The sequence below is a fragment of the Aotus nancymaae genome, unplaced genomic scaffold, assembly GCF_030222135.1.
Source record: "Aotus nancymaae isolate 86718 unplaced genomic scaffold, 86718_ANA_hifiasm-v0.15.2.pri h1tg000029l, whole genome shotgun sequence".
Taxonomy (NCBI): domain Eukaryota; kingdom Metazoa; phylum Chordata; class Mammalia; order Primates; family Aotidae; genus Aotus; species Aotus nancymaae.
This window is the reverse complement of record NW_026988442.1, coordinates 47,530,022-47,544,987: the sequence shown is the minus strand read 5'-3', so window position 1 is coordinate 47,544,987 and position 14,966 is coordinate 47,530,022. Positions and strand designations below refer to the sequence as shown.

At 36.7% G+C, this 14,966-nt stretch overlaps 1 protein-coding gene and 1 long non-coding RNA gene across 4 annotated transcripts in view; one reads left to right on the top strand and one right to left on the bottom strand.

Moving 5' to 3' along the window:
* The window catches only part of LOC105708929 (uncharacterized), a 95,224-nt gene that overhangs the window by 44,956 nt on the left and 35,302 nt on the right, over positions 1-14,966 (top strand). The gene's annotated exons all lie outside the window — the stretch shown is intronic.
* SLC38A11 (solute carrier family 38 member 11) overlaps positions 1-14,966 on the bottom strand; it is a 57,242-nt gene that overhangs the window by 11,249 nt on the left and 31,027 nt on the right. For 2 of the 3 annotated variants that reach the window (XM_012440667.3, XM_064382663.1), the window contains 4 exons: positions 11,423-11,493; positions 10,589-10,750; positions 6,798-6,910; positions 3,838-3,969 (listed from right to left, as the gene is read on the bottom strand). In XM_012440667.3, the coding sequence (XP_012296090.1) occupies positions 3,838-3,969; positions 6,798-6,910; positions 10,589-10,750; positions 11,423-11,493 (478 nt within the window). The remainder of the gene's footprint in view (positions 1-3,837; positions 3,970-6,797; positions 6,911-10,588; positions 10,751-11,422; positions 11,494-14,966) is intronic. The other variant, XM_012440668.2, reaches the window with a different exon arrangement.

Sequence of the window (14,966 nt, the reverse complement as noted above, 5' to 3'; positions counted from 1 at the left end):
CCAGGTTCATCCATGTCCCTACAAAGGATGTGAACTCGTTTTTAATGGCTGCATAATATTCCATGGTGTATATGTGCCACATTTTTCCTGTCCAGTCTATCATCGACAGGCATTTGGGTTGGTTCCAGGTCTTTGCTATTATAAATTGTGCTGCAATGAACATTCGTGTGCATGTGTCCTTATAGTAGAACGATTTATAATCCTTTGGATATATACCCAGTAATGGGATTGCTGGGTCAAATGGAATTTCTATTTCTAGGTCCTTGAGGAATCGCCACACTGTTTTCCACAGTGGTTGAACTAATTTACACTCCCACCAACAGTGTAAAAGTGTTCCTATTTCTCCACATCCTCTCCAGCATCTGTTTTCTCCAGATTTTTTAATGATCGCCATTCTAACTGGCGCGAGATGGTATCTCAATGTAGTTTTGATTTGCATTTCTCTAATGACCAGTGATGGTGAGCATTTTTTCATATGTTTGTTGGCCTCATGTATGTCTTCTTTTGTAAAGTATCTGTTCATATCCTTTGCCCATTTTTGAATGGGCTTGTTTGTTTTTTTCTTGTAAATCTTTTTTAGCTCATTGTAAATTCTGGATATCAGCCCTTTGTCAGACGGGTAGGCTGCAAAAATTTTTTCCCATTCTGTTGGTTGCCGATTCACTCTATTGACTGTTTCTTTTGCCGTGCAGAAGCTGTGGAGTTTGATTAGGTCCCATTTGTCTATTTTGGCTTTTGTTGCCAATGCTTTTGGTGTTTTGGTCATAAACTCCTTGCCTACGCCTATGTCCTGAATGGTTTTGCCTAGGTTTCCTTCCAGTGTTTTTATGGTGTTAGGTCTTATGTTTAAGTCTTTAATCCATCTGGAGTCAATTTTAGTGTAAGGTGTCAGGAAGGGGAACCAAAAACAAAAACCACATGATTATCTCAATTGATGCAGAGAAGGCCTTCGACAAAATTCAACAGCCCTTTATGCTAAAAACCCTCAATAAACTAGGTATCGACGGAACGTACCTCAAAATAATAAAAGCTATTTATGACAAACCGACAGCCAATATCATACTGAATGGGCAAAAACTGGAAGCATTCCCTTTGAAATCTGGCACTAGACAAGGATGCCCTCTCTCACCACTCCTATTCAATATAGTACTGGAAGTTCTAGCCAGAGCAATCAGGCAAGAAAAAGAAATAAAGGGTATTCAATTAGGAAAGGAGGAAGTCAAATTGTCTCTATTTGCAGATGACATGATTGTATATCTAGAAGACCATATCACCTCAGCCCAAAATCTCCTGAAACTGATAAGCAACTTCAGCAAAGTCTCAGGATACAAAATCAATGTGCAAAAATCACAAGCATTCCTATACACCAATAACAGACTTAAAGAGAGCCAAATCAAGAACGAACTGCCATTCACAATTGCTACAAAGAGAATAAAATACCTAGGAATACAATTAACAAGGAACGTAAAGGACCTCTTCAAGGAGAACTACAAATCACTGCTCAACGAAATAAGAGAGGACACAAACAGATGGAGAAACATTCCATGTTCATGGTTAGGAAGAATTAATATCGTGAAAATGGCCATACTGCCCAAAGTAATTTACAGATTCAACGCTATCCCCATCAAGCTACCAATGACCTTCCTCACAGAACTGGAAAAAACCACCTTAAACTTCATATGGAACCAAAAGAGAGCCCGCATAGCCAAGTCAATTCTAAGCAAAAAGAACAAAGCGGGAGGCATCACACTACCAGACATCAAACTCTACTACAAGGCTACAGTAATCAAAACAGCATGGTACTGGTACCAAAACAGAGATATAGACCAATGGAACAGAACAGAGGCGTCAGAGGCGACACAACATATCTACAACCACCCGATCTTTGACAAACCTGAAAAAAACAAGCAATGGGGAAAGGATTCCCTGTTCAATAAGTGGTGTTGGGAAAACTGGCTAGCCATGTGCTGAAAGCAGAAACTCGATCCCTCAGGTTTTGAAAACTGCTGGCACTCTACTTTCCATTTGTAAGAAAGTCCCCAGTAGGATCCCTGACTGAATTCCCACCTGCCTTTGTCTGGAGTTTCAAATCAAAATGGCATCTGGCCGACGTAGTAACTTGGGAACTGACAATAATACCTTAACTTATGCCTCAATTCTCAATGAAATGAGTAAATGATGACTTGGGATCCCAACTATACAGGGCTTCCCTTCCCAGTGATGTATGACCAATAAATGCTAAATGGTGGGTGATTCTGATGAGAACTTCTGTATGGATTATAGAAGGAGATTAACCACTTTGTAGTGGGAGAAAAACTTTCATTCCTGTCTTAGCAAATGGCATCATTATTCTAGTTCCACAGAATAAAACCAAGAAGTCATTCTGTCCCATGTCTTCCCAATGAAATCTGTGTCACCAAATTGTGCCAATCTTTTCTCAAAAATGTGTTTTGGGAATCCATCTACTTCCCTCTGTCATCGTCTTCTTCTTCTTCTTTTTTAGACATGGTCTCACTCTGTTGCCCAGGCTGGAGTGCAGTGGGACCATCTCCACTCCTGGGCTCAAGCAATCCTCTCACCTCAGCCTCTGGAGTAGCTGGGACTACAGCAGTGCCACCAAACCCAGCTAATTTTTTGTAGAGATGGGTTTTTGCTATGTTGCCCAGGCTGGTCTCCAACTCCTGGGCTCAAGCGATCCATCCACCTTGGCCTCCCAAAATGCTGAGATTACAGTGTGAGCCCCTGTGACCGGCTTCCTCTGTCTTCATCATCTATATTGCAGTTGAACTTTTATGTTTCTTTGTGAGAATGCATAGATCGTTTCTTATCGCATTCATCCTTATACTCTATTGTGTGGCACATAGTAATTACTCAATAAATATAGGATTGGTGAATAAAGGAATTAGAAGTTGTACTGGATCTTAAGGTCTTTGTAAAATTTGGACAGAAATGAAAGAAAAATAATCATGATAGGAAATAAAAAGCAGATAAGACAAAGAATAATGGAAAGAATTGATATGACTTATTCACAGGCCAAAAAATGAGACTGACTAGAGCTGAGCGTAGATTGGGGAAGTAAATAGGAAATAGCTTTACATAAAGGACAAGCCTGTAGAAGCAACAGTATTTATACTTGCTCTGGTAGGAAAATGGAAACTTTTTAGCAGGATGCAGATAAACTGAAAGCAGAACTTAAATATATGATAGTTGAAACAGAGTGGGATTAATTCAACGGTGATATTATGAGGCTTCAGTTTAAATCATGGCAGTGCAGACTACAAAAGAAAGGTCTGGAGAGAGAAAAATATTTAAAGAAAAAGGAATTGTGTCATAGCAAGTGAATAGGTGTAACTCAAATGCTTTCATATTTTTCATAAATTTCACTAGATATATTATTATTCAGCAAAGTCAAAATCCACTTAATTCATAGTCATTTTTTAGTAACACGTATGTATTATATAGTAAATGAAATATGCGAAAGTATTCTAAACCAACGTTTCTCAACTTCAGCACTATTGACATTTTGGATGAGATAATTCTTTGCTGTGAGAGGCCAGTGCATCGTGGGATGTGTATCCCTGGCCTCTACCCACTAGAGGCCAACAGCACTGCCTAGCCAGTCGTGACGACCCCGTATGTCTCCAAACAACCATGGCTTTTACCGAGTCCCATAAAGTACACAGAGTCATCATTGAAAATATTTACTATCACAAACATATTTCATTCCACTTCAAAAAGTGACACTTTTGTTAAGGAAAATACATCTTATGTTAAATGTAATCATCATCTTTTAAGGAAAAATTTAGAGTGAAAAGATAAATCTTTAAATGTACTTACATTGAGTTCTAAAACTATCCCAAGGCAGTCAATCAGCAATGACACAAGCGTGGCTACAGTGATGACCATCACTGTTACAACAATGTGGAAAACCAACGAAAGATTCCCACCAAAAAACACATTGGTAATCACCTGCCAAATAAACAGATTATTATGAGAGGGACTTTGAAAGGCATGCAGGATTTATTGAGGAAGTATTTCATAATAGCATTTAGGAGTATATAAAGTACTACCAATAAGGCTATTAATCAAATCTCAAGTCACTAGGAATGTTCTATCTTTTCCAAAGTACTTACTTATAGACACACATATCAATAACAAGTATTCCTTCTTGAACTACTAGTCAGTGGATTATATTACAGACCTATAGTGTGGCATACCAATGTTTCAATACATATGTCTTTCAAGTGTAAGAGAGACTTTGGAAAGTTATCTTATCCTTTTTTCTTAAGTCCAACAGGTTACTGCTAAAACAAACTAGACATACTATTTAGATTATTTGCATTGCCTCTAAAAAGTAGCTATCACATTTCCTTTAATAGTACTGGATGTTTAATATCCTTTACTAACAGTAAATTAATTCTATATAAATGAATTCCTATTTGTTACAATTTAAGTCTATTTTATCTTGCCTTTTCTCACCAAAAACGAGGAAGAGTTCATCACCATTTTTCATTACTACTCAGATCAGAAAAGCAATAAAAAATAGCCGACTTAATGTGTCCCACACTATGATATGGTTTGCAAAGATACAATGCCAAGGAAATGATTCCTATTCTCAAGAATTAATTCTTGGAGGTATACGGTCAAACTTAAGAAAACAAGTTGAGATCAATTTATAACAGGACAAAAAAGATCAAACAGAATTTAGGACTAGAAGGATCTTTAAGTATCTAGAGCTGTGTCCTTAGAGTAATCTCCTTTACAGCACCCTTGAAATGCTTGACCTACCTTGGTAGGATTTGGAGCAGAATTACAGGCTGAGTCAAGAGCATGTAAAAGAGCAAAGAGATAAGAACAGGAGCAATACCTATGGAGGATAAAGAGAAGATAGTCTGAATGACTAGTGACACTGTGCAAAATAACAGTGAAGCAAGAGCTGGAAATGACAGGAGAGGGTCACATGCTGAGGTATCATAAAGAAGCCGTCTCTCTAACCTGTGCTGCCTGAATATGCAACACTTCCCATATTTCATATACTGCCAAGACTTTGCTAATAATTTAATGGTGGTATTAATAACAGAAGTTGTAATGTCTCTCCAAATATTATCTTATTTAAAATCCATTTTTACAGATGCCTCTATGATGTAATTGTGAGAGTGAAAAATCACTTAGTGAGGCAGCCAGTAAGATATTTATTAAGGGTAGACAGCCTTTTCGGTGCTTTTATGAATTGAAACGGTTCGATTATATTTTTGTCAGTTGTAAATTTGTGTCTGTGTGTGTGTGTGCATGCAGAATGAAGAGCAGGAGAAGGGAAAGGTATAGACACCATTCCTCTGCTGAGTATTTGCTATCATGGCAGAGATTTTGATTTAGTTCTGTCTTCCTGTCACAGCAGCTAGAAAGGAAACTCAAGTTTCAAGTACTAAAGACAGAAGTTGTGCAGGTGAAGTGACTCAGACCGCCTACAGGCAGTTTACTAGAAACCACGTGAGAAGGCACCATCTGTTCTTACTGATCTAGAGATCAGATTTGAACCTAAGTACTGGGCAGAAGCTAAAATAATGCCATTTCCTGCATCTAACAACAGCTAGTACAGTTTTGAAAGGCTCTTACATTAAAACAAAATAGTTCAGTCTACTTCTCCTTTATAGTCAAGGTAGAGAACTGGCCTGTGAGATATATGTGTGTAAGGGAGAGACGTGCTAGTTGTAAAGGACATACACAGTGCTGGACGTTTCCCTCTTCTGTTTCCCTGTGTGGTCAGTTCCTTATCTCTGGGACTGGCTTAGGGTAAGCCCTGGCCTGCCTCAAGAAGCCTGCGGATTACTGAGTGTATTTAAAGCTCTGTAGATATTTCACTTTGCACATTAGAGCCTTTCACATGGTGCACTGCACAAACAGCCTCTAGGAAGAGATCCTATGACTGAGCCCTTTGCAGTGTGGTCCCTGAAAGACCCACTGTGAAGCAGGATCATGTTTTACTGCTAACTGGTATGGTGGAGTTTTAGCTGATAGCATAAGGGATTCCTGACAGGCCATGTTATCCAACTTTACACCAAAAGAGTGAATTCTCTCTTGGCTAATCTTTCTCTACAAATCCAGGTGGAATATATAACACAATTTAGAGTTGGCTTTGACAATAAAATATATTTATATGTAAATAACATGCTATATATTTATGTGATTACTTATATGTTAAATATAGTTGTAAATACATACATCTACATATGTAAATATATAAATAAAATATATCTGTAAAACTAAAAGTTTCAGCTGAATTTTGGTTCTCCATGGAATATCAGATATTTTAGTTTTTGAAAAATAACAGAACGAGTTAGAATCCGTAGGGCACTGTAGAATCTACGGTGTCTTTAATACATGCTGACTGATAAAACATCTAAGCAAAAAGACAGCTTTGTAAAACATGTTTTAGACCTTGTTACTTAATTTCTTTGTAAGAATGCCTTAAAGGCAGCAACTTTAGTTTGGCTATTGCTAAAGGCTGGCAGTCACTTTGGAATGCAGTTGTATAAATATTTGTGCTCATGGTAATATAAGTCAAATCCGCCGAACCTAATTTTCAAACCCAACTTTTGAAAAATTGTCTTGTAAACATCTGAATTTAAATTCATCTTTAAACTCTGACATTTTAAAGTCAGAAAAGAAACTTTTATGAATTATACCATTTGTTATGCCCTTGGAAATTTGCCAAACTGCAATATTTATAAATCTTCCTAAATTAACTGTGGCAGAGAGATCAGCTGGGTAAAGTGTTGGGAAGAAACCGTGCTTACCTCTCTCGTCACGAAGCATTCCATCGGGTAGGTCAAAATGACAGTGACGCCATAACAAAACCTTCCAAATGTTACCAGGTCATCATTTCTGCAGTAATTTTCAAATAAATCTCCTAGATAATAATATAAAATAAGTTTATTTACTAGATACTAAATGTTTGAGATGACTATCTAATAATTGAAATATTAGGTATTAACAGTCATGCATCACGTAATGGTCCACATATACGATTACAATGCTGTATTTTTCCTGTTTTTTCTGTGTTTAGATACACAAATACCATTGCATTACAGTTGCCTACAGAATTGAAGACAGAAACATGCTGTACAGGTTTATAGTTTGGGAGCAATAAGCTATGCTATGTAGCCTAGGCGTGTAATAGGTGCGACCATCTAGGTTTGTGTAAGTCCACTCTATGATGTTTACACACAAGAAGTAAATCACCTAACAATGCATTTCCCAGAATGTTTCCCTGTCATTAAGTGACACGTGACTTATAATCGAATCACCATAAACTTCATTTCATTTAGTTAAGCGAACAGATAACTGGGTCTAAATATAAGTTTTTGAATTCAATAACCATGTAGTTATTCACTGATTTAAACCAGTACATGCTCCACAGGAACATAAATCCATCACCATTAGTTTTTCTCTTATTATTTGTTTTTGGTAGATTTGCTGCAAATTTTTTTATTGAATTCTGGAAAATACTTTATCCATTGTCTTCTTACATCAGAATCAACTCTCTAAATTCTTGTGCACTGGCTTTGTAAACTGTCTTCTGGTCTTTGTTTCTGGTGAGTAAGTGACTTCATTATTTTTTAAAAAAGCCTGTTAAAATAAACAAATTTCCTTTTGAAATGCTATTCTTAGATCAAGAACAATCCTGAAAGGAAGAGTAGACCAGTACATCTGGGGAGCTGAATTTCCTGTGTATCATGCTATAGGGTTTCATCGCAACCTTGGGGCCACGAAAGAAATTTCATACATACATTGCTTTTCATGGCATTGCATGAGCCCAAGGGTAAATGCATTGATTCAAAACTGTGAAAATATGACAATTTCCCAGAAAGAACATTAAATTTAGTAAGTTCCAGACTAGAAGATGGACTAAATATACCTTGAAACAATTCTTATTTAGAGACTATATTTCTCAGCTGTCTATGAAGAAATACAGGGATCTAATTAGGGCACAGATGTCATGTATCAAAAAACAATTACCTACGACTGCACAGTAGTCCATGGAATAAATACAAAAAATTAAAAAACAAACAATAACTAATGCTGAAACAGAGTATTTGGGCTTGTTTATTTTCTGACTATAACACGCTTAAATGTTAAAATTGTGGTTACTTTTTAAAATTACACTTAATTGAAAATTAGATAAAAGTCACTCAATATTATACCATTTAAAAAGAAGAAAGACTATAATACCTCTGTACTGTTTTTTCATCACAAAGCTGAATATCCTAAATAATTTGCCTCTTCCCAAGGTTTACTTTAAGTGACTCTCTCCCCTCCCCCATCAACTAGAACAAATGTACATTACTTTAGAACCTCCCTTTTGGGCAGAAGGGCATTAAAACACAAAGTAAAGGTGGCAGAAACCTGCTTCAAGGTCGACTGAAAAGATTCCAACTCTCTAAGAAAAAAGGATGGAAGTTCCCTGTTCACTAACCACTAAAAAAATGAGCCCTAGGGGCCGGGCGCGGTGGCTCACGCCTGTAATCCCAGCACTTTGGGAGGCCGAGGCGGGTGGATCATGAGGTCAAGAGATCGAGACCATCCCGGTCAACATGGTGAAACCCCGTCTCTACTAAAAATACAAAAAATTAGCTGGGCATGGTGGCACGTGCCTGTAGTCCCAACTACTCAGGAGGCTGAGGGAGGAGAATTGCCTGAACCCAGGAGGCGGAGGTTGCGGTGAGCCGAGATCGCGCCATTGCGCTCCAGCCTGGGTAACAAGAGCGAAACTCCGTCTCAAAAAAAAAAAAAAAAAAAAAAAAAAAATGAGCCCTAGTGTCTTTTCAAACGTCACTGGAAAAGTCAACGAGAATCCAGAGTTCCCACTGCCTCACAAGTTGAAATCTATCTACTGAAAGAGGCTAGAAAAGAAAAAAGCAGTTTGCACAAATTAGACTAGATTTGCCTAAGGAGAAGTGGCCTGGAGGAACAATGTCAGCTTATGGCAGCTTGAATCTAAGTGTATTTTAAAGAATTAAAATGCTAGGGGGAAATCAACATCAAACACCTGTCAGCTTTGTTTTATAAAGATTTAATTATATATGAACCATTACACTGACAAAAACTCCAGGAAGATTGACTAACAAAAAAGATTTATGTCTCATAGAAAAGGCATTTAAAAACCAAGGTCCTGTAAAGACCAGAGCCCATAGGTCATTTGGCTTGGTGAACTATGTAGCAATAGTGATACATGGCAATGTTTTGGAGCACAATTCTTATCAGAACTTTCAAGGTCTCTTTGTTACTGCACTCTAGTGGCACATGAATGTATTATATTTTTGGCTGCATTGGAATTTTGTTAGTTATTATTTTTTGAAGCCATCTTTCTTCATTTTAAGAAATATTTGCCTAAAATCATAGTGATCTGTAACCTCTGTTCAAAACAAGGCAGCTTTCCTCCCAAGAGCACCCAAGTGTTTTCAGAAAACTAAGCTAAGGGGAGCTAGAGGCAAAGAGACAAATTTCAGAGGGTCATGACTGACCAAAATAGGGGAGGCAGAAAGAGAATGGAAAGAAAACTGAACCTGAGAGTCAGAAGACTTGTTTTCTAGTTTGTCACCAGACAGCACATGAGCAAGTTACTTCATCTCTTTGTGTTTTAATCAGGGAGTAAAACTAGTTATTCCACTTCCCTTCAAAGGGTTGTCTGAAGGTCAGTGAGATAATAGACCCGCAAGAGCTATGAAATATGTAAATCACAGCCTATCTCTGGACTGCCCTGAATATTACACTACATCAGTGATTGAATGTAAGAGTCGAGGGAAGTAGAAGGGAGGACTGCTCAGTTGTTGGGCCTGCTGGGTGAATGCAAAAACAGAGAAATATCTTTGGAGGGAGGAAGAAAAAGTCTGGTTTTCAGGGAAACATGATGTGTTGTGATTAAGACAAATATAGAACAATTGAGTAGAAATGTCCTACAGGCAGCAGGTTGGAGACAAAAAGAGTCTGGGTTAGAATTACAACAATGAAAGTATCTGGAAAATTTGTTGAGAGAAGAGCAAACAGTATGCTTGAGACCGTTATCTGGGTGGCATGGGACGGAGTAGAGTGGGGGATTAGACAGGGTAGAGAAAAAGAAAAGAAAGAAAAAAATGAACAGAGAGAAAGAATAACAATGATAATATAGTAACGTTCTTTCCTCTAAGGGAGAAAAATTTGAGCAAAGAAAGGAAGTTCAGTATTGTTAAGTGATTTAGAGAGATTCAAGAGAATGCAAATTGAGGAGATTATTCGCTCTGAAGATTGGGAGGCCACTGGTCCCTTTGAAATGAAGCTGCCGTGGAGAAAAGCCAAAAATCAAGTGTTGGGAAGTGACAGCGTGGAAGGAGAGCGTATGGGCTACAGAACTAAACTGAGCAGTTTAAAAAGGTAAAAATTAGCAAACTGACAGCAGGGAGGCAGGAGGATAGAGAGAATGGGTGGAAGAGAGTAATCTTTGAAATAGAACACTGGGCATACCTGTACCAATAATAAGTAGAACATTGGGTATACCTGTACCAATTCACATGAACACTGAAATATGCTATAACTGAATCTCTCATTTTACCTTGGGTGAAGCCCGTAAATGTCAAGTATCCACATGTAGCAAAGACTATACAGATAAATACAGAAATCACGATGGACATACGGATGAGGCGAGACCACTTAGCTACTGTGGGTTCTTCTAAAGAACTGTAAACTAAGAAGGAGTTATGGTGGCAAATAAATGCTGCAATACAAAAAAAAGAGAGCATTATTAAAGCAAGCACGAGGGTTTTCTTTTTAGTTCTGAAATTCAGAGACGTGCTACTTTAGATGCCAATGAAATGAAATTTAAATATATGAATTTATTAATATGTCAGAAAATAATTTTTCTAATAACTCTAAAAATGAGATCATTCATTCACATCAGGCTTATACGATCTCTTCATTTCACTCTTGATATAAACCAGGCCAGTCCAACCTTCTCTCCCATTTTCTTTTTCCTAATGACCCTTCCCATCTTAAGGAAAATCTAAATACCATAATTTTCATTCTGTGGCTTCCTTTGCCATCTGGGACATAATAAAGTAGCTTTAGACATCTGGCCAATTTATAATACTTTGTGTGCAAGGTCTGAAGAAGTCCATAACACTTGCTAGCTTTCCAAGTTAAGAAACAAGATGACTGTAATGAGTTTTCTGTGTAAGAAATGGATTTCTCCAAACTGAAGCAAATTTTAGTGATGAGTGAGAAAAGTTTGAGCCTAATTTTATATTGGCACAAACTAGATCATATGCTGCTAATAGGAAGTCTAAAACTTAGGACATCTGCTATCCAGACATAAATATGAAACACAGCACTTTTTTCATGGAACAGACAACTCCACATTAAGAAAGGGCCTTTGAAACCACATACTCACCAAAAGACATAACCCCGACTGCTTGAATGGCATTGGGCTTTGCAAATACCCAAGCATCTTCTGTTTTTGGTCTAGAAGAAGAATCAGTTAACTTGATAAATGGTTAAATAAATTCAAGCATCAGTATATCAGATAACAAGAAATGGTATTACAAATATAAACTGAGTGTCCTCAAGCCAGAAATTAATAAGGGGCTCCCGTTTATCTTGTGTAATCATAAATAAATTTCCCAGGACCATAATCATTATCTCTGAACCCCTGTCCTCTAAAATGTACATCAATACTTGGACATATTCTATTTTCACATATGTAAAATATCCAGACTATGTAATTTTGTGAATTTGTTTATTTGGTCATCAATTTAATAGCAAGCATTTATTATGGACTCACCAGTTGAGATACATTTTGAGGCAGATACAAAAATTAATAATGCCCAATTATTGCTGTTGATTCCCCTCTTTTTTCAGGCTTAACCTACCCAGGAAAAATTTCATCAGCACTACAGTTTATTGAGGGAGGTAAACATGAATTAATACTAATTGTGGATGTACTACTATCTTTTGGAAACTCTACTGTGTTATCTCATTTAATTTTCACAGTAACACAAGTATTATTATCACCATTTAACACATGATGAAAATCAAGCTCTGGGTGGTAATATAACTTGCCAAGCTTTCGCAGAAAATGAGTGAAGAAGTTGGGATTTATCTTCTTGGTTTATTCATTCCCATATTTTTTCCATACTGAACCATCTGACAATGGCCTCAAATTCCCACCTGTAGATGTATTTCTCAAGGGAATTTTGGAGCTATTTGCACTTTAAACAGTTTGAAACAGGCTACATCCTAGTGGAATGAAAATATTTGGTATTGACAGTGATAGGTCTACCTGACTAACACACCCTGAGTCATGACGAATAGCAAAGGCTCTAAGGTCAGTTAGCCTCCATTGTTCTTCTGGCCTTCTTCCTGAAGGATGGCAGTATATAGGCTGGGGGCAAGAGGTGGTGAGGTGTATCAGGGTTTATCGATAATAGAATAGGCTCCTCCAGAGGGATATAAAGCACTGTAAAGTCCTTTGAGTTTTAAGCTGTTGCTTGCAGTATTCTGGCGAATGGTTTTGTGATTAACTGTGTGATTTTAGGCAGGTTACAGGACTTCAATTTCAACATTTATAAATTGAGAATAATTGTAGTGTCTAATTCATTAAGTTACTGTGTAGATTAAGTGAGATGAAATATGTAAAGCTTCTGGAAGAGAGTTTATCACATAGCACATGTTCAATAAACAATCATTAGTATTAATATTATCTAGTGTTATTAATGATGGTAGCAAAAAAGTCTAAAAATATGGTCAACTTCCCTGGGAAGGGAAGGGCTAGAGTGAGACTCAAAGCAATGCATGAAGAAAGGAAGAGGGAAATTCCTAGGAAGCATGAAAAGGTACTGGGCGTTTTCAATGAAAAAGAGGAATTCTAAAGCTGAAGTCCCATCTCTTTCATAAGTTTGTTTATTCATTCTCTATGTAAAGAGGATGCACACAAAAAATTCTTGTTTGTTATCCACACTTTGTGGGAATTATGCATTATATCATCTTTTTCCCACATATGAAACGAGCAGTTATAGACACAAAGAAACTTTACAGAAAGGCTGGCCTGCAAGGGAGGCCATGGATTGTTACTTGTTCCAATTCCCAGTTTTTGGAGTGGGAGCTACTGCCACCTGCTGCCTCCACTACTCTAAATGAAGTCGACATTAAAAGCAGCATACCTGTTAAATTCCAATGTTAGTGTGAAAAAATATATATTTTGTACATGATCCTTAGAAAATGATTTAGATCAGGCAGCACTAACAGTTGTAGAAACTTGAAGATTCTCTAACTTTGCAATATGTTTTAAATGGTACGCTTTCCCTCTTACGGTTTTTGCACTTGGAAAATATTCACCCCTACTCCCCAACCCCAGTACAGATTGTGGTGGTGTCCTACTTTTTAAATCTTATATTAGTAATAAAATATAGAAGTTTCATTTTCATTTTTTTCTCTTCCATTTAAATCTTTCCCTGGGTCCATATGTTTCCTTAAGTACATTCCCAGAGTGTGAAACAATACCTAGAGATAATTTTGGATTTTCTCTGTTCATCTTAATGATGATGATTTTATAAGATGGAAAGTGCCAAAAAAGATGTTACAGATAGGAAAATGCATATGTCTAAGTCCAGGAAAAAAGAAAGAAACAGATACTGAATATGGCTTTCCAATCATTTATAAAATAGCCTGGGACTGAGTTCCGGATACAACCAGTTGTACAGGGAAAAAAAAAAGAGAGAGAGAGAGAGGAAAGTTCTTGGGTATATTTTACGAGATTGCTGAAACTTTGATACTCAACCTGGATGAAAATATAAAGGTATAGACCTTTTGACTTTGAACTGTAAATGCTAAAATGTGAAATGAAATATTTTCAAATGTCATCAAGCAATTTATAAGATAAGGAATCATGACTAAGAAAGTTTTTCAATAAACACAAGGGTAGTTTAATAACAAAATATTAATGTAATCAGTATTTATTAATAGCTGATATTGATAGATATTAGTGTAATTTACCACATTAACAGATTAATGAAGGAAAGAAGCTTATGACCATTTCAAAATTTATAGAAAAGCATATAACTCAGTATTCATTTTGAAAAACATGCTGAGCAAACTAATAATAAAATAGAACTTCCTTTATTGGATAAGGAATGTCCACCAAATCCTATAGCAAATGACATATTTAAAGTGAAAAGTTAGAAATATTATAATTAAGGATGAAACTAGAGAGGATGTTCAATATCACTGCATCCAGAATATATTATTGATATTCCTAGCTAATTCAATAAAATAAGTAAAAAGTTGTGTAATCATTGGAAAGATTGTGTAAATTATTTTTACACAATATAATTACGTCTATGGAAAATTCAGGGAAATCTACTGACAAGCCCTTGAAATTAATAAGAATATTCAGCAAGGTTACTGGATACAAGTTCAATATACACAAAAAATCAAGAGGGTTGGTGCACACAAATAACAACTAATTAAAATGTTTTTTTTTTTAAGAGGCAGTGACAGCAAAAACACTAAATACTTTAAAAGATGTGCATGTTTTTAATGTCATGTTATACTTTTATTGAAAAACACAAATAAATGGAGAAACATACCATATCCATACACACGAATGGGAAGACTCAATATCATATAAACATCAATTTACCCCAAATTAATTTTTAAATTCAAGTAATAAAAAAAACAGAAAAAAAAAGAAATAAAAAATAAAATACAATATTGAGGCTGGGCACGATGGACTTTGGGAGGCTGAGGCAGAAGGATTGCTTTGAGTTCAAGACTAGCCTGGGCAACACAGGGAGATCCAGGCTCTACAGAAAATAAAAACATTAGCCAGGCATGGTGGTAAGCCCCTACACACCCAGCTACTTGGGAAGCTGAGGTGGGAGAATCACTTGAACTTGGAAGTTTCAGGCTGCTGCAGTGAGCCATGATCACCCCACTGC